The 18,790-nt window shown below is 46.9% G+C and overlaps 2 protein-coding genes across 2 annotated transcripts in view; one reads left to right on the top strand and one right to left on the bottom strand.

Moving 5' to 3' along the window:
• The first annotated feature begins 407 nt into the window (after positions 1-407).
• Positions 408-13,169, top strand: RTRAF (RNA transcription, translation and transport factor). The gene is made up of 8 exons (XM_083516081.1): positions 408-542; positions 2,850-2,977; positions 3,544-3,643; positions 4,957-5,043; positions 5,505-5,593; positions 8,530-8,598; positions 11,036-11,084; positions 12,813-13,169. Exons 1-8 carry the CDS (start codon positions 482-484, stop codon positions 12,965-12,967), a joined length of 738 nt encoding a protein of 245 aa, XP_083372207.1. The 5' UTR covers positions 408-481; the 3' UTR covers positions 12,968-13,169.
• Positions 13,170-13,413: 244 nt separating this feature from the next.
• NID2 (nidogen 2) overlaps positions 13,414-18,790 on the bottom strand; it is an 80,714-nt gene continuing 75,337 nt past the window's right edge. Inside the window, exons 18-21 of the mRNA XM_083514156.1 lie at positions 17,531-17,688; positions 15,998-16,121; positions 15,445-15,557; positions 13,414-14,186 (exon numbers count right to left, since the gene is read on the bottom strand). Coding sequence (XP_083370282.1) covers positions 14,176-14,186; positions 15,445-15,557; positions 15,998-16,121; positions 17,531-17,688 — 406 coding nt within the window. The 3' untranslated portion in view covers positions 13,414-14,175. The remainder of the gene's footprint in view (positions 14,187-15,444; positions 15,558-15,997; positions 16,122-17,530; positions 17,689-18,790) is intronic.

Here is an 18,790-nt window from a genome sequence, read left to right as displayed (position 1 = left end):
AACCGTTTTGTTTAGAGCAATCACTGTTTCCCCCAAACCCATCATTGTAACCAATGATTTTTATGGTTGGCACAATAAAAAGTTTGAACTGGCCCCGGAATCCAGCCCTCCGCCTCCCTCTACACGTTATAAGTCTATGGCGCCTTCCTCCTCAGCATCCCTTTCCTTCCTCCCAAGCCTCCTCCACCTCTCGCCTCTATTCGCCAGGGCGCCTGTCAGTCAACATCTTCGGCGACTCCTTCGGCGTCTCTTTAAGTCGCGCCCATTCTCACCTCCGGCTCGCCCCGCCCACTCGGCTCGGCACGAGCACCGATTGGCCACCGCGGGCTTATAAGCCCCTCGCAGCTCCGCCCACCCCAGCCTCTGCTGCGCAGGCGCGCTCAGCCTCTCGCCGTCTTCTTCGCAGCGACTGAGGCGCGTCTCGCTGAGGCGGCGGCGGCGGCAACCGAGCCGGGCAGAGGCTCTCCCGAGGCGCGGCGCCATGTTCCGGCGGAAGCTGTCAGCGCTTGACTACCACAACCCGGCCGGGTTCAACTGCCGAGGTGAGGCGGCTAGGCCCAAACTCTCGTCGGCGCCTTTCCTCTCCGTCGTGGCCGGCGGCTCGCCCCGCAGCGCGCATGCGTGCGCACGTGGTCCCCTTAGCGCCGCCCCGTGGCCGTCTTGGCCACGCCCCTTGGCGCCTTTGGTCTTCTTCCTCCTCTCCCCTTGCCCCCATCCCAGCTCGGTTCACACGTTACTTTGACTCGCGTGTGCTGTGCTCAATTCACGCAAATTAATAATATTTATTTATTTATTTATTTATAATATTACAATATTTATTTATAATAAATAAATAAATAATAATATAATAATTTATTTATAATAAATTATAAATAAATAAATAATAATTAATTTAATTTATTTATCCCCAGCCACTCTGGGCGGCTTCCAACAAAACACTAAAATACAATAACCTATTAAACATTTGCAGATAGGTAGCCGTGTTGGTCTGCCATAGTCAAAATAAAAAAATTCCTTCCAGTAGCACCTTAAAGACCAACTAAGTTAGTTCTTGGTATGAGCTTTCATGTACATGCACACTTGGTATGAGCTTTCGTGTGCATGCACACTGTGTATCTGAAGAAGTGTGCATGCACACGAAAGCTCATACCAAGAACTAACTTAGTTGGTCTTTAAGGTGCTACTGGAAGGAATTTTTTTATTTTGACTATTAAACATTAAAAGCCTTCCTAAACAGGGCTGCCTTCAGATGTCTTCTAAAAGTTTGGTAGATGTTGTTCTCTTTGACATCTGCTGGGAGGGCGTTTCACAGGGTGGGTGCCACCACCAAGAAGGCCCTCTACCTGGTTCCCTGCAACCTCACTTCTCACAATGAGGGAACTGCCAGAAGGCCCTCGGCGCTGGACCTCAGAACGATGGCGGTGGAGACGCTCCTTCAGATATACTGGACTCAGGCCGTTTAGGGCTTTCAAGGTCAGCACCAACACTTTGAATTGTGCTCGGAAACATCCTGGGAGCCAATGTAGGTCTTCCAAGACCGGTGTTATGTGGTCCCAGCAGCTGCTCCCAGTCACCAGTCTAGCTGCCACATTCTGGATTAGTTGTAGTTTCCGGGTCACCTTCAAAGGCAGCCCCACGTAGAGCGCATGGCAGTAGTGCAAGCGGGAGATAACCAGAGCATGCACCACTCTGGTGAGACAGACAGCAGGCAGGGAGGGTCTCATCCTGCATCCCAGATGGAGCTGGTAGACAGCTGCCCTGGACAAGTATTATTATTATTATGCACCTAATTTATTATTAATGTTGCAATACATATATTAAATCTTTACATATTGATACGTATACGTTATAGTCACAAATTCATATTTTCACATTTCATTATGCACCATCATTTATCCATTTCTTATTTCTTGCCCTGTGTCTTCCCTCCACCCATGTGTGACTTCCTTGTTGTTATTTTGTAACTTCATTATTGAGATTGTAATTTTGTATCTTAATAAATGAATATTCAATCTTATATATCTGCTTAGCTTAACTTAACTTCCCTGTGTGGTGCGCTCAGTGGTTAGTCGAGGGAAGTGCTCTGATACAGTTTATTATTATTATTATTATTATTATTATTATTATTATTATTATTGCTATTGGGTGGTGCATGCTATAATTATAGTATTGGAATGTGGGTTTTTTGTATGTTGTTATATTTGCTATTGTTTTGTTAGGTTATGAAATTGTTGCTGTGTTATTTTGCTATGATATGAAATTGTTTTTGTAGTGCCTGTTTGAAATGCATCCCTGTTTCTTTGTTGTAAGAATAAAAAATTCCTTCCAGTAGCACCTTAAAGACCAACTAAGTTAGTTCTTGGTATGAGCTTTCGTGTGTATGCACACTTCTTCAGATGTTGTAAGCCAATTTGAACATGTTTTTTGGGTTGAAAAGCTGCATACAAATAAAATGAATGAATGAATGAATGAATGAATGAAATGAAACACATTTTCATTTAATGTGTTCAAGGGTCTTCTGGTACATCCTCTGTTAGTCTGCTTTGTTTTCCTTATGCAGTTTACCCTTCAGCCCAGAGCTTTCCAAACTGTGTGTTGCAACACGTTAAGTTTGTCAGCTGCTGTGCGTAGGGGTGTCACGCAAACACTCCCTGCTTTCCTGGAAAGGGGTTACTTTAACCTCCGGTTTGCTAATAAAACTAAATTACAAAATGATGCTTGTCTAAAAAGTGTGTCACCGTCATGAAACGTTTGGAAAGCTCTGTGGTAGCATAAATCCTTTGGTGGATTCAATGACTTGGGATAGACTTTGACATCATCAATGTGACTTTATTAATCTGTTATCACAGATGAAACTGAATTTCGAAACTTTATTGTTTGGCTTGAAGACCAGAAAATCAGACACTACAAAATTGAAGACAGAGGGAATCTGAGAAACATCCACAATGCTGCAGAATGGACAAAGTCCTTTGAAAAGGTAATGCTTCTTGAAACCTTAGTTGATGCTAACAGTTATTATTTCCTGTCTGGAAATGCTAAAATCAGTGTGATCTGTCAGTGGCAGCTCCTGCCCCAAGACCCTTTACTGTCAACAATGTCACATGACCATGTTTGTGCTTCTGCATTCCTTTGCTTTCTTGCAGAGGCAAAATGCCCAGTTCATCATTTCTTTGAGAACATAAGCAGAGCTGTGCTGGATCAGGCAAAAGGGACCATCTAGACCAGGCTTTCTCAACCTGTGGGTTCCCATATGTTGAACTACAACTCCCATCACCCCTAGCTAGCAGGGCCAGAGCTCAGAGTTGATGGGAGTTGTAGTCCAACAACATCTGGGGACCCACAGGTTGAGAACCACTGATCTAGACCATGGGTAGGCAAACTAAGGCCCAGGAGCCCGATCCGGCTCAATCGCCTTAGTGTTGCTCTCCAAGTCAAGATGCCCATTGCCTGGGAAGCTGCTCTCCCAGACAAACCTGCAGTGTTTGTTAATTTCTTATGAATCACCGAAGGTTCTTAGTTCAATCTTCTTCTTGTTTTTCACAGTACCTTAAAGATGTGAATTGTCCCTTCAACATCCAAGAGCGACAAGAAACAATTGACTGGCTTTTGGGACTGGCAGTCAGGCTTGAGTATGGAGACAACGGTATGTTTGACTTTTCACTCTCCCTTGTCTTCAAAGGCTATATTAGATCCCTTTCCTTTGCAGTTCTGATTTTCAAGCTGAGCCAGAAAGAGGCCAGAAAGCACGTGCCAATTAACACTGTAATTTACTCTTAATTTGTGGCTGTAGTTTTTTAAGGTGCATAAAGGGAATACTCCTTTATTTCATTCCAAGGCTGGAGTCTTTAAAAGGGCAACACCTTGCCTCAGAGTGAGTGTCGTTGATCTCAATAAAACGTGCCTTGGGGAGAAATGCCCAGGATTGTGCTGTAACTCTTCTGTTACGGCTTAAGCTTTATTTCTTAGTTTCTCAGTTGCCCGAACAGTGTTGAATCTTGTGCCATTGCTGCAAGGGGTGAAGGGAGCTCACACAAGGCGACATTAAAAGATAAAGGAGTCTGGATGCGGTGAGACTTCACATGTCTATATCGCTTGGAAGTTAGCAGGATTCAGTCGCTAGGCATCAGCGAGGCCACGGAAGTTAGAGGCTCAAACTTCAAGTTCAGAATAAGTCTGTCATGTAAGGCTGTAATCTTGAACAAATCAATTTGGAAGCCACCTGAGTTCTGTCATCATCAGTGGGACATTGGCTTGAGAGTCCAGAGTTTTTTGACTCACAGTTTTACCCTTGATTATCCGCAAGCCTGAGTTTTCTATCACACTCGGTTACTACATGTGACAGACACTCAGGATTGGGAGCCTGGCTCTCTGTCAAATAGCTGCAAGGGGGGAAACATGAACTCTTTCCCTGCCCCCAATAGCTTTTTCTCTGAAACCACCACCCCAGCTATTGCCGTTGGGGTTTTTTTAACCTGGCCAGCCCACGGAATCTAGGGTTTGCAAGGAACAGCAAAAGAGAGCAGAGGAAAGTTTTAAGGGCACATAAATACCCTTTGCCTGCCTGCCAGTTCTCCACTTTGCCAGTTTGCAACTCTTTGCTGATACCCACATTGGGTTCTTTGCCAAATGTATAGTTTTGGCCTCACGTTTCCCTGCGTTTGGGCAGTGCTTCTCAGTTTCCCCCATTGTTCAGAAAATCTGTTGTTTTCTTTCCATGTTCAGCTGCTACTTAAGTGTCAGCATTTTTATTAGCAATTGACAGGCTTCTGACGCGAAGGCTGCGGGCATCTTGGACAGCTGCTGCCGTTCTGTGCACAAGCTGTTCTCACGGAGAAGAATAGTTCAGTGCCTGTTTCCTTTGTTGGCCTGGGGCTGCTTCCTTTCATTTTTAGCTCATCCATAGTCCTCTAAAACCCCTTTGTCACTCACGGGCCAGAACGGCTTTTGTTTCAACAGCTGACAAGTATAAGGACTCCACGCCTGAGGGGGCTAAGAATGCAGACAACGCATCTAAAAATGCAGAACCCCTCATCAACCTGGATGGTGAGTGAAAAAGCCACCGTATTTCATGCCATGAAACAGGAACAGTGTCTCCAGGGCCACATTCCCTTGGGGGGTGGTAATCTTTCAGGAGTTGCAGGCAGGCAGTGGGTGGGGCTGAAGCCAGCGGTGGGAGGGGCCAGGGCCAAAAGTGGGTGGGACTATCCTTTCTCCCCACACACCTTCCCCAGGCTGCCAGGAAAGGGATAAATCACTTTTACCAAAAAGTCTGAACACCAGAAGATCCCCTCCCCGCCAATTCCTTCAATTGCTCCATCCATCTCCGCTTTCTTCCGGGCTTCCCCCACCTGCATGAAAGTAGATTTAGGAGCCACAGGTTCCCCCCTCTTGCTGTAAAAGGTGGCACCTGGATTAAGCAATTCCAAAGAGAATTTCATGCTGTTACTATTTTCGAGGGGAATCAACTTGTGTGTGTGTGTGTGTGTGTGTGTGCTTTTCCACAGTAAACAACCCTGACTTTAAGGCTGGTGTGATGGCTTTGGCGAACCTCCTTCAGATCCAGCGTCATGATGACTATTTGGTGATGCTCAAGGTTAGCTCATTAGCCTGTTCTTCCTGCATAAATACAAACTGCAGTAGATTAAAAGTGGTTTTTTTAAATGGTTTGAACAAGCATGCTGACCACTCTCCTTCCCCCCAAAAAGATGCTAAACGTGTTATTTTTTTTATTTTAACTGGTAGCCTAGAATGAGTTTGGGGTGAGAGGTTTTGAAGAGGAAGGGGACTTGTAGGGCATATTGTCCAGCCTCTGTCCTTCACCCTTCACAAATCACTAATGCTTTCAAAAGTCCTCTCTTTACCTACTCCAGCACACCTTTCAGTGGCAGGATAATTACTTATTCCAATTACCAGCTGCATTTAAAACTAGGAAACCATTCCTAATGTTGATCTTCACGCTACTATCCTGTCATTGAAAGGGGTGCTTAAACATATTTTTCGAAAAATCTTCCTGCCATAAGAGCAGTTCATCTAAGAGAGAGCTTCAGAAGTTTCCCAAGCAACTGACTCCTGAGTTGTGCATCTCAGGCCAGAGTGTGTTTACTCACAAGTAAGCCCTGCCAGCTTCATTCTGTGGGACTTACTCGGGAGTAAATGTGCTGTGGCTCTGCTCCTGCTTCAGCTAAATCTAGGTTTGCTGTGAGGTGGGTGGCCCTTGCATTGAGGCTCCTGGCCTCTCTGCTCTTTAAAGGTAAAGGTAAAGGGACCCCTGGCTATTAGGTCCAGTCGTGGCCGACTCTGGCGCTCATCTCGCTTTATTGGCCGAGGGAGCCGGCGTACAGCTTCCGGGTCATGTGGCCAGCATGACTAAGTCACTTCTGGCGAACCAGAGCAGCGCACGGAAATGCCGTTTACCTTCCCGCCAGAGCGGTACCTATTGATCTACTTTCACTTTGACGTGCTTTCGAACTGCTGGGTTGGCAGGAGCAGGGACCGAGGAACGGGAGCTCACCCCGTCGCGGGGATTTGAACCGCCGACCTTTTGATCGGCAAGTCCTAGGCTCTGTGGTTTAACCCACAGCGCCACCCGCGTCCCTTTACTGAGGCACAAATAGTAAAGACCCCCTGAAGGAACTTTGGTAGCCTTGGAAACAAGCACGGCGGTTGTTTGTGCTATGGCCACAATTTCTCTGTTGATATTTGGTGCTGCCTTTTCCCCATGGAAAGAGATAGAAGCAAAACTGAGCTTGTTGACCATGTCAGAAGGCTGGGCACAGGCAGAAGTAACTGGCATCGGTTCTTTAAAATCCATCTTTGTTGCAATGACAGACTTTGAAATGCAGCTAAGGTCTCGAGGTTTGTGCAGGGTGTCCGAGTCAGCACAAAACAAAAGAATTTCAGAAATAGACTGGAAAGAGAAGCTGCTGAATTGCAACTCATTACCAAACTTAAAACCATGGAGAGACCTGGTCTGAACAGAGACATTGGATTCTTATCTCATTATACATGACTAAGCCATTTCTCACCTTCTCACCCCTTGCCTTTTCCTGTAAGACCTATTACAGTTGTTAAGAGTCGTCAACAGGCTCATCTCAGCTATCTGCCAATCTCCCATTCCCACCACCCTTCTGAGTAATACCCCTCCCCACCTTCTCACTATATAGAAGGATCTGGCAACTTCTGTTTCAGTGTATCTGAAGAAGTGTGCATGCACACGAAAGCTCATACCAAGAACTAACTTAGTTGGTCTTTAAGGTGCTACAGGAAGGAATTTTTTTATTAAAACAAAAGGAGTTTGTCAGAATTCCAAGCCCATCTTTAGCCATGTGATAGTTGTGATTTATGCCTGTGGGACCTGCATGGGTGATGTACCCAGCGCCTCCACAGTCATTCAATTATCCATTCACACTTGCGTGGAGGCCTAGCCTATATGGCCAACCTAAATATTTATATGCAGATAATGTGTGTTTAAATCCTAGAGGTTGCTTTGTTTAGGGGAAAGCAGTTCTGGGAGAGTAGTTTAGAGCAGAGAAGAGGCCAAATGGTGGCATTCCTGACATTTTTTCCATGCTCTAAATCATCCCTCTGCAAGCTGGTTTTCCCTCTGTAGGTTCTGGGTACACGTGGAAATACAGCAGGTGGGGAAAGGGTGAATGTACATCGCCGCTTGGTCGCACACACTAACCTCAACCATGAACAAATGCTGTCGTCGGGATTTTTTTAAATGCACGTTTACTGTTTGTGACATCTTGTTTGGCCTGAGAGGCAGCAGCTTAAGGGGCAAGAGTTTTTGTGCCTGAAAAATCTCACCCATTATTTCTTCACTCCCACCTCTGCTCCCAGGAAGTACTGCAAAATCAGATATGGCCAAGTGGAGGAAAAGGAAAGGGACTGGTGGAAAGGGACTATATTCAAATACAGTGGTGCCTCGCAAGACGAAATTAATTCGTTCCGCGAGTCTCTTCATCTAGCGGTTTTTTCGTCTTGCGAAGCAACCCTATTAGCGGATTAGTGCTATTAGCGGTTTAGTGGCTATTAAAGGCTTAGCGGCTATTAAAGGCTTAGCGGATTAACGGCTAAAAGGCTCTTAGCGGCTTAGAAAAAGGGGGGGGAGCACAAAAATTCGGAACACTCGCAAGACGTTTTCGTCTTGCAAAGCAAGCCCATGAGGAAAATCGTCTTGCGAAGCAGCTCAAATATGGAAAACCCTTTCGTCTAGCGGGTTTTCCGTCTTGCGAGGCATTCGTCTTGCGGGGCACCACTGTACTAGGTCTAGGTCAGTTGAAACAAAATTTGGCCACCTCTTAGGAAGGCACAATCTTGGAAGACACCGCTGAATTTTTTTGGGTGTAAGTTCTTCACAGTAAGGATCTCTCTTGCCCCTGCCAGTTTAGACACCATATGCCCTGATCTCATTGCATCATTTGCCACCGTATGTCATGCTGGCTTCTGTAAGCTCTTACAGATCATCCTGGGCCAGAGGGATCCTCCAGCACTTACATGGGCTTTCGCCTTCTTTTTCCTTCCCAGGCAATTCGCATCTTGGTTCAGGAGCGTTTGAGTCAGGAGGCTGTCGCCAAGGCAAATCAGTCCAAAGAGGTATGTCTAACTCTCTGTACAGCCGGTGAACCCTTTGCCTCAATTACAGCCACTTTGAATGGCTTGAAATCCCTCTGCGTTAATAAAGCTGGCAGGGTCTGAAACCAGCAACAGCCCAGGTGATCCTGCACAGAAAGGATGCAGAGAGAAGGCCGCCTTTCGGAAGTAGCCACATTACATGACAGTTACCTTAAATGAAAAGCACCTCTTTTCAGAGAGGTGCCTTCTACACCTATACATAGTAAAGGTAAAGGGGCCCCTGACCATTAGGTCCAGTCGTGGCCGACTCTGGGGTTGCGGCGCTCATCTCGCTTTATTGGCCGAGGGAGCCGGTGTCTGTCTGCAGACAGCTTCTGGGTCATGTGGCCAGCATAACTAAGCCGCTTCTGGTGAACCAGAGCAGAGCACGGGAACGCTGTTTACCTTCCCGCTGGAGTGGTACCTATTTATCTACTTGCACTTTGACGTGCTTTGGAACTGCTAGGTTGGCAGGAGCAGGGACTGAGCAACGGGAGCTCACCCCGTCGCAGGGATTTGAACTGCCGACCTTCTGATTGGCAAGCCCTAGGCTCTGTGGTTTAGACCACAGAGCCACCCGCGTCCACACCTATACATAGTTGGTGTGAATGAGCTAAAAGCACTCAGAAACTCCTGTGGCACAAGCTGCTTTTAGCAGCTCATGGATTTGCCTAGGAGTGCCATGAGCACAGCCCCTCTCCAGAGCTGTGGAGCTAAATAAATGCCGTATTTTTCCGTGTATAAGACTAGGTTTTCCCCCCTAAAAAATAATGTCAAAAATTAGGGGGCATCTTATACTCTCATAGAATCATAGAGTTGGAAGAGACCACAAGGGCCATCGAGTCCAACCCCCTGCCAAGCAGGAAACACCATCAGAGCACTCCTGACATATGGTTGTCAAGCCTCTGCTTAAAGACCTCCAAAGTAGGAGACTCCACCACACTCCTTGGCAGCAAATTCCACGGTCGAACAGCTCTTACTGTCAGGAAGTTCTTCCTAATCTTTAGGTGGGATCTTCTTTCTTGTAGTTTGGATCCATTGCTCCGTGTCCGCTTCTCTGGAGCAGCAGAAAACAACCTTTCTCCCTCCTCTATGTGACATCCTTTTATATATTTGAACATGGCTATCATATCACCCCTTAACTCTGGGCCATCTCCCCCCATTTTCTTAAATCTGAGCCCCCCAAAAAAGACTGTCTTATACACAGTCTTACAGGCAGGAAAATACGGTAGTTCTGTAATTGAACACAAGGATTGCTGGAATTAATGCATCCATGAAAATAGTCAGACCAGGGACGCAGCAGGCAGCCCACAGCGGAGTGCATTCAGAGAGGGAAGAGTCACGCTGTGTCCTGCTGCTTTAACATCTCTTACTGAGATCAGCCGCTGGCAGAGTAGGTAGAGGTCAGCTGATAAAATTCTTCCTAGGCAACTCAGTGGCTGCTGAGCAGCTGGCTGCGCTCAGAGACCACATTGCCGATTAATCTCGCTTGACAGGTTCCCTCGTGGCAACTTGCCCTGTGCGAGAATAATGCCAGAGGCCTTCTCTTGTCTCCTGCCTGAGACCACCAGACCCATGACCCTTGGATGGTAGCAGCGAAGGCTATGAGCCCGATGCTGTAGACTAGCTGACAATTAGCTGATAAATGGGAACTGGTTTTACCTGGGGAAGATGTTGGGTTTTTTGCTTCTTGTTATGAAATCACACATGGCACTTGTAAAAAGTAGGGGTACGTACGTGTGGTGTTTTGACTTGCAAATCCTCTCGAGCTCCCGTATCTTAAAAGCTGAGGGGAAAATCACAAATCAGGTCCAGCTTGCAGACTTCCAAAAGGCATCTGTGAGAATAGGCCATTGGACTTGATGGACCTTTGGATTTGATTCTGTAGGCTTGTCTTGTGTTCTTAAAAGACCTGGAATCATCAAACAGCCCCTTTGTGGAATAAATTAATTTAAACTTCTAAGCGTCTTCCTTTCCAAGGGCCTTAGCTTCTGAGGCCACAATCCTGCCCACCACATGTTGGGAGAGTTGCTCGGTTGAAGTGAGGAAATGCTGGTCATCAAAGTAGCTAGCAACTGGAGCGTCTTATTTTAGGATTTGCAGGACTTGAGTTGAGTAAATGGAATCAACAGCACTGATGACTTGGATAGATTCGTTCCAGTAGCACCTTAAAGACCAACTAAGTTAGTTCTTGGTATGAGCTTTCGTGTGCATGCACACTTCTTCAGAAGTATCTGAAGAAGTGTGCATGCACACGAAAGCTCATACCAAGAACTAACTTAGTTGGTCTTTAAGGTGCTACTGGAAGGAATTTTTTTATTTTGACTATGGCAGACCAACACGGCTACCTATCTACTATTGGATAGATTCGGTTGTTGAAGAGAAGGCATAACACTTTTCTCCCTTTTCTTTCCCCAAGGGCTTGCCTGTCACCTTGGACAAGCACATTCTTGGCTTTGACACAGGAGGTAAGAGAGTGCGCTTCAACACAGCAAATGTTCTTTTTTTGGGGGGGGGGGTTCTGCGCACATCCTTTGAAGAGACCATGGTTTGCATGCTGGGCAAGTTTGGATGCATGAGCATCATGTTGTGTATAAGCTCGTCACAAAGCATGTCCCACTTTCCTCTTGCCCTGCTGCGAACAGGATTTGTATTTTAATCAGTGTCCTGCTGTTATCAGAACCGTTAGGGCTCATTGAGTCGCCAGCCTCCTCTCATCCTTACATACTTGGGAGAAAATGTTCTCTCCGTGAGAGTAACTTACTAAAACTATTTCAATTAAATTTGTGGAAAGAATGCCTCAAGGAGGACGTAATCCGTAGTCCTGTGGGTCAAGGCTAGCCCTCCTTTGGGGGCACAGAACACCTGGGGAAAGGGTAGTTTATGGGGGAAATAGGAACCCAAGGGAACTGGAGCCTATTTCCCATTTCTTTTCCCCGCATCGTGCCCAAGGCAAGGCAAGTTGACCTCTCTAATTCGTCTTGTATTTGTGATGGCATCTCACCCCGATTTAGGGAGAAGGGAGCCCAGGAAGAGCTAGTTCCAGAAAGGAGTGCGGTGCCCTCCTCTCTTCCGCTTTTAAAGCCAGTGTCGGATCAGTGCCCCTCCCAGCACCTCAAATGCATGGGAACTCTGTAAGGAGATGTCACTATGTTCACCTGCAACTGGTGGAGAAACACTGGCCTAGAGAGGCGTGTTCACAAGCCAGAGTTCAGCCCCTGAGATTTTACTTGCCTTCTTGGCATGGGATGCTGCACTGGCGCTCTTTTGGGAGCTGGGCACCAGGGGATATGATACAGGGCCTTTGCTAGCCAAAGAAGACCTGCAGTCCGTCCAGGTGTCTTTCCATTATCGCCCAGCCTCAAGCTGGCAACCCAGCCAGATGGGCAGGGAATAAATATTAAAACTATTATTATTATCGTTGCTTTAGTTTACTCTGGTGCTCTGTGGCAGTGCTACAATTTGTGGACATCCAGCTTAGCGTGGAAGGGTACTTCTTCACACAGCACTAAATAAATTATGGAAGAGGTAGAGATGGCCAAAGTTGGAGGACTTTAAAAGAATAAGGCTGTCAATGGTTGGGTTCCCTCTACTGTCGGAGGCACCATTCCTCTGAATAGGGAGGTTTTTAATGTCTGATGTTTTATCACTCTTTTATTATTATTATCATTCTGTTGGGAGCTGCCCAGAGTGGCTGGGGAAACCCAGCCACATGGGTGGGGTCTATATAATAAATTATGATGATGAATATCAGTGGCTGGGAATAATAGTGGGGAGAGCATTATTGCACTCACATCCTGCTTGCGAGCTTCCCATTGGGGCACCTGCTTGGCCACTGTGAGAACAGGATTCGGCCCTAGACTGGCCTTTGGCTAGATCCAGAAGCAAAGCTCTTCTTAATGTCGTTGTCTGTAAGGCTCTCCCATATCGGTCTTTACAGCCACAGCAAGTTCTGTAACCTTCCCGCAGTTTGCCTACACCCCCAAAGATGCCGTCCTCCATTGTCTCCTGAGAGAGACAGATGCAAGGGCTGACTTCAGGGTTGCTTCAGCTGCTCTTGGCCTGAGGCATCATCAAGCCCCCTTGTCTTGTGGAAGAAAGAAAGAAAGTTTCAGGGCAGCTGACTGCGCTTAAGCACTTAATGGCGAACTAAAGCTTGATCAGCCCTTTCCTTTTCCTTTTCCCTTCCTCCCCAGATGCCGTTCTCAACGAAGCCGCCCAGATCCTCCGCCTCCTGCATATAGAAGAGCTCCGGGAGCTGCAGACGAAGATCAACGAAGCCATCGTAGCGGTCCAGGCGATTATTGCCGATCCAAAAACTGACCACAGACTGGGCAAGGTGGGGAGATGAGCAAGCGGGCAGGTTCCTGGCTCTCCAGCTGCTGCTGCTGCTGGCCTCACCCTTAGGGGAACTCCTCCAAGCTGAACCTCGCATGCAGTTGAGAAAAAAAGGATACGGCTGCCATGTTTGGAAAGAAAACAAGGGCAGCTGCCAGCACATCCGCTCCATATCATTTTTTTCTTTACGTGAATAAAAGCTTGGATTAAACCGATCCAAACCGTCATCCTTTAGTGCGAGGCTGCCAAGGACAACAGGAGCTGCCGCAGTCCCTCCACTTTGAGGGAGTGTGCTCAGAGAGCGTATTGCATGGGATAAGTGATGCTCCGAATTTCCAGGGCCTCCACCTCAAATGTGGAGTGTTCCTTTTACACACACACACACACATTTCATTGTGCTGTGAGCGGGAGAAGTTCCCGGTAGTCGTGTCAAAAACAAAAAGCCTTGAAGCGGCCTAGGAAAATTTAGAAAATTTATTATTTTTATTATTATTATTAAATTCATGGAGTAGCCTAGAAAAGACCAGAAGTTTCAGTCAGGTATTGGCACATACACCTCACTCGCGCAGAGCCCTTGGGGGGAGGGGTAAATTTGAGCCAGTTCATTCTAGCATATTCTCATATAAATACTAAAAACAGTCAGAAGAGGCGAGAGGTGGGCGTGGGCATTGGATTTTGCAAAATACCCTTTGCATGGCTCCTAAACTACTTCCACCTTTCTCGTACAACCAGAGCACAACATGGACTTCTTAAGGCACTTTTGCAGAAGCCATTCCCGTACATACAGATAGAGTCCCTATACAGATTGCTGCCACGCCACCCGTTTAAAAGCAGAGTCTTGTGTTTTCTAATAAAATAACAGTAGAGTAAGGATAAATGTATATGTTCATAATTATTATTTTTTTCAAAGTTGCTCCCATCAGCAAAAGGGTATAGCACCATTTCATCTTGGCAATACATAAAAAAAAGTTTTCATTTAAAAAAAATACAGTAGTAAAAAGATTTGAGGTATAACTTAAAAAATACTGGATAATTTTGCTCTAAGTTAAACCGCTTAATTCCCTTCAGTACACGTTGCTGGTTGTCTTCATGTCGTTGGGAGAGGGGTCTTTTGCACTCTGTACAATAATATCTTCTCAGTGGGAGTCTCCTTCCAGCTGCCACAATGGAACTCTTCCCCCCCACTCCCCGACCCTTTCTTCTGCCCCAAGTACCAGTAGCTTATTTTCTTCCTGCAAAAAGAGAAGCAGCAAGGGTTAACTTGAAGGAAGACAGTTCTTGAGGTAAAGAAGATGCAAACTCCTTCCAGTCCCTCCCAGCTGTGTGTGTGTGTGTGTGTGTGTGTGTGCGCGTGTGGAGTTCATAGGTGGTGATATGCCTCTCCGATGGCCAAAAAACCATCTTTTCTCTGCCGAATAAAAGACACAAGTTGACGCACTTCTGAGGAGGCCAAAATGTTCTGCGAAAAACATCCTGCCCTTGCAAGGTTTTTATAACTTGTTGCAAGGCCCCAGTTTTGGCACCGTTTAGTTTTTAGCTGGATCTTCTTTTTCACTCACTGCCCAGTCACGAATCCTATCGATGTGCTGAGCTCACAGCACATTTCTGCTAGGAATCCCACAGTGCAGATCTGATAGGAATTAATCAGTTGTAGAGGACACGGGTGGCGCTGTGGGTTAAACCACAAAGCCTAGGACTTGCCGATCAGATCAGCGGTTCGAATCCCTGCCACGGGGTGAGCTCCTGTTGCTCTGTCCGTGCTCCTGCCCACCTAGCAGTTTGAAAGCACGTCAAAGTGCCAGTAGATAAATAGGTACCGCTCCGGCGGGAAGGTAAACGACGTTTCCGTGCGCTGCTCTGGTTCGCCAGAAGCGGCTTAGCCATGCTGCCCACATGACCCGGAAGCTGTACGCTGGCTCCCTCGGCCAATAAAGCGAGATGAGCGCCGCAACCCCAGAGTCGCTCGTGACTGGACCTAATGGTCAGGGGTCCCTTTACCTTTAAAGGAGCCCTGGGCGGTTTAAGTCCAGTCAAAGGCAACTATGGGGTGTGGCGCTCATCTCGCTTTCAGGCTGAGGGAACTGGCATTTGTCCACAGACAGCTTTCCAGGTCATGTGGCCAGCAGGACTAAACCGCTTCTGGCATAACGGGACCCATGACCCGGAAGCTGTACGCTGGCTCCCTCGACCAGTAAAGCGAGATGAGCACCGCAACCCCAGAATCGGTCACAACTGGACCTAATGGTCAGGGGTCGCTTTACCTTTTTAGAGGTAAATTGCCCTCAGTCTCTATAGGTAGACAGAGACAAGGATTCTACAGTGATGTTTCATTTGCCATGGCTGTTTCCTGTTCACTGCACGGTGATGTCAGCAGCAAGAACAGTTTTGCAACAGCCCTGAGAAAAATCACTAAAAAGAAGAATTTTCCCAGGGAGCAAAAAATGCTAGTGGTTAAGCAACATACATTTCTGGCAAAACCCCAGATCTTACCTCCTGGGCAGTATGGGTGAACGGCTGTTATTCCATAGAGATGTGTTCGCTGTTCTGGAAGATATTCACCTGTAAAAGCACCACTGTCTTTGTTCACAGCTATGACGCCATCCCTGAGCAGAAAATTGGGGAGGGAAAATAGTTTTCATCCAGGGCAACATCATTCCTTCAAGAGCAGTGGCCAAAGTGTGAAAAGTCAACAGATTAAGAGGCACAATGATGAAAAATGACCCCAGCTAATGCAAGACTCTTTTAAAGTGTGAGTGGTCGGAGTTAAGTCTGAACCCTTCAACTGGCCCAGGTTCCCCAAACACGAGCGGGTGAGACATTTTTTGAGGCCTGATTCTACAGTTCTTCCCAAGACACTTTTCCTGTGCAATGCAGGAGACGACAAACTCTCCCTTGCAGTGACTTTTTCACATCCGGAATGGTTGGGCCAAGTGTGTGGGTACCTTCATAGTGCGAGAAGAACATCAACCCAAACTTGTAGGTCACTTAAATTGGAATCAGCTTTATGTTGAAAAAGGCTTTTCTCCCAGCCTTTGGGACCTACCTTCTCCAGTCCGTGTGGTAGAAGTGATTGGCGTAGCTCACGATGCTGAAGGGATAGTTGAGGTGGTTCTGGATGACGCGACGCCCTGTCCCATTAGGCAGTGCGCATTCCAGCTTCTTGGTTCCTTTTTCCAAAGCAAAAAGAGGGAGACTTAAATTGGGGGCATTCTCTTCCTTGCTCTGGTCCATAATTGCAAATACCATATTAGCCTGAATATGAGCCTCACTTTTTCCCCAAATTCAGACTGAAAAGTTAAAGTGCAAGTTATATTCACAACCTTATGGTATGCAGCCAGGAGCGCAGGGCAAACAGCGCCAGGAGAGTGGCAAAGTGGGGCGCTCCCCGCGTGTAGTCCCCCATCCTCTTCCCACAAGGCCTGGAAGGGAGAGAGCGAGGAAGGGGAAAGGCTGCCGGCAGCTTATATTCGGGTATTTTGTCTTTTTCCCCCTCCAATTTTAAAGCTGCAGCTTATATTCGGATGTGGCTTATATTTGGGCCAATACGGTAGATGATTCGGGTTGCAGAATTGGGCTGGCCTTAAGTGACTTGTGCATCCCGTTTGGGGGGGGGGGCACATTGTGAGTGGAGCATTAGCCTAAAAAGACGGTCTGTGGGCAGGAAACGCCAGAATGCTTATGGGAAGGGGAGGGAGGTGTCTTTAGTTAGGTGATCTGTAAGAGGAGACAAGCGTTCCTCAAATACCATTTTCCTAATGCCTGCACATCACCTTTTTGTGTCCCGGGTTATGGTCTGAAGCAGGCTTCCTCAACCTCGGCCCTCCAGATATTTTTTGGACTACAACTCCCATGATCCCTAGCTAGCAGGACCAGTAGTCAGGGATGCTGGGAATTGTAGTCTCAAAACATCTGGAGGGCCGAGGTTGAGGAAGTCTGGTCTGAAGGTTCACAAAGCCACCACTTTGCTGAGATAAGCAGGTTCAGGTCTGGTCAATGTTTTGGGTGTGTTTGCGCCTGGACGCAATCTGGCTTCCATAATGGAGGGAAATGGGGTATAAACGCAAGGGAACAAAAAAAATAAAATACGCCACACACTCAGATCCTTCCTGGTTTTTAAGAGCACACTCTCAACCTTTATAGTCAAGGTTTGTACACACAGGTTTCAAGGAAATAAATAAGGTTCTGTATGCAGGCAACCCAATTACTGTATTTTTCGCTCTATAAGACGCACCAGACTACAAGACGCACCTAGTTTTTGGAGGAGGAAAACAAGAAAAGAAATATTCTGAATTTCAGAAGCCAGAACAGCAGGAGGGATCGCTGCGCAGTGAAAGCAGAGATCCCTTTTGCTGTTCTGGCTTCTGGGATAGCTGCGCAGCCTGCATTCGCTCCATAAGACGCACACACATTTCCCCTTACTTTTTAGGAGGGAAAAAGTGAGTCTTATAGAGCAAAAAATATGGTATATTAACATGAAGTGCAGCCCTGATTGTGGTTGATCTTGACTGTTGGGTCCTTAAAAGCCCGATTGCGATTCCTGGCCCCCTCCATTTCTCTCTGCGAAAATGCCCCTTACCTGCATCTGCCCAGCAAATCAGTTTGGAGAAGGGGTCGAAGGTCAAGCCGTTGGGCAGCCCAATGTCTTGGTTGACCAAAATCCGCCTGTGTTCCCCAGTCACAGTGGACGTCTCGATTTTGGGCGCTTCGCGGTTCCAATCCGTCCAGTACAGATTCCTGGAGGGAGATGCCAAGAGCAACTACGGTTGGCTGTGCATCAAAGTGGTTACACAAACAAGGTGAGGCCTGAGATTCGTGTGCCGGCTACTCCTATTATTTCGGGAAGTTCCTTCATCACCTCTTCCCAGGTAGGGGTCAACAGCTGTCATGGACATGAAACAGGCACACACATACCAGAACCAAACCTACACTGTAATTATTTTATTGGCTTCAGCAGAAAAGCTTCTTCCACAAATTACAATGAAGTTTCCTGCACTGCAGGGGGGTTGGGCTGAATGACCTCTGGCGGTCCCTTCCAACTCTGTTTACATGACTGTTTATAACTCTGTTTATAACTGTGTCCAGTTCTGGGCACCACAGTTCAAGAAGGACACTGACAAACTGGAATGTGTCCAGAGGAGGGCAACCAAAATGGTCCAAGGCCTGGAAACGATGCCTTATGAGGAACGGCTAAGGGAGCTGGGCATGTTTAGCCTGGAGAAGAGGAGGTTAAGGGGTGATATGATAGCCATGTTCAAATATATAAAAGGATGTCACATAGAGGAGGGAGAAAGGTTGTTTTCTGCTGCTCCAGAGAAGCGGACACGGAGCAATGGATCCAAACTACAAGAAAGAAGATTCCACCTAAACATTAGGAAGAACTTCCTGACAGTAAGAGCTGTTTGACAGTGGACTTTGCTGCCAAGGAGTGTGGTGGAGTCTCCTACTTTGGAGGTCTTTAAGCAGAGGCTTGACAACCATATGTCAGGAGTACTCTGATGGTGTTCCCTGCTTGGCAGGGGGTTGGACTCGATGGCCCTTGTGGTCTCTTCCAACTCTATGATTCTATGATTCTATGATTCTATGACTCTGTGAGTGCCTGGGAAAGCTTCTGTGAGCACCTCTTGCACTTGAGGAATTCCTGAGATCTGCACCACTGGCTGACTCCCTTTGAGCTTTTGGAAAGAAGGCAAAAATGCTTTTTGTTGTTGTGTTGCCAAACCTCTTGGGATTAATACCTGCTGGTTAGAGTGCTGGCCTTGGCATCTGACTTTTGTTTTGCTTTTTTACAGTTGTAACAGAAAAAGGGGGGAAACAAATAACGACGGGAACATTTTTT

Source organism: Podarcis liolepis (assembly GCF_965112155.1).
Source record: "Podarcis liolepis genome assembly, chromosome: 1".
NCBI lineage: Eukaryota > Metazoa > Chordata > Lepidosauria > Squamata > Lacertidae > Podarcis > Podarcis liolepis.
The sequence above is the reverse complement of the archived record's forward strand: the minus strand, read 5'-3'. Positions and strand labels throughout refer to the sequence as shown.

What these genes read in the sequence shown, in the direction of transcription:
- RTRAF (XM_083516081.1), top strand. Translation starts at nt 482, where the DNA reads ATGTTCCGGCGGAAGCTGTCAGCGCTTGACTACCACAACCCGGCCGGG. An exon ending in GGCCGGGTTCAACTGCCGAG is followed by an intron (nt 543 to 2,849) that starts GTGAGGCGGCTA and finishes CTGTTATCACAG; the next exon opens with ATGAAACTGAATTTCGAAAC. An exon ending in ACCCCTCATCAACCTGGATG is followed by an intron (nt 5,044 to 5,504) that starts GTGAGTGAAAAA and finishes GCTTTTCCACAG; the next exon opens with TAAACAACCCTGACTTTAAG.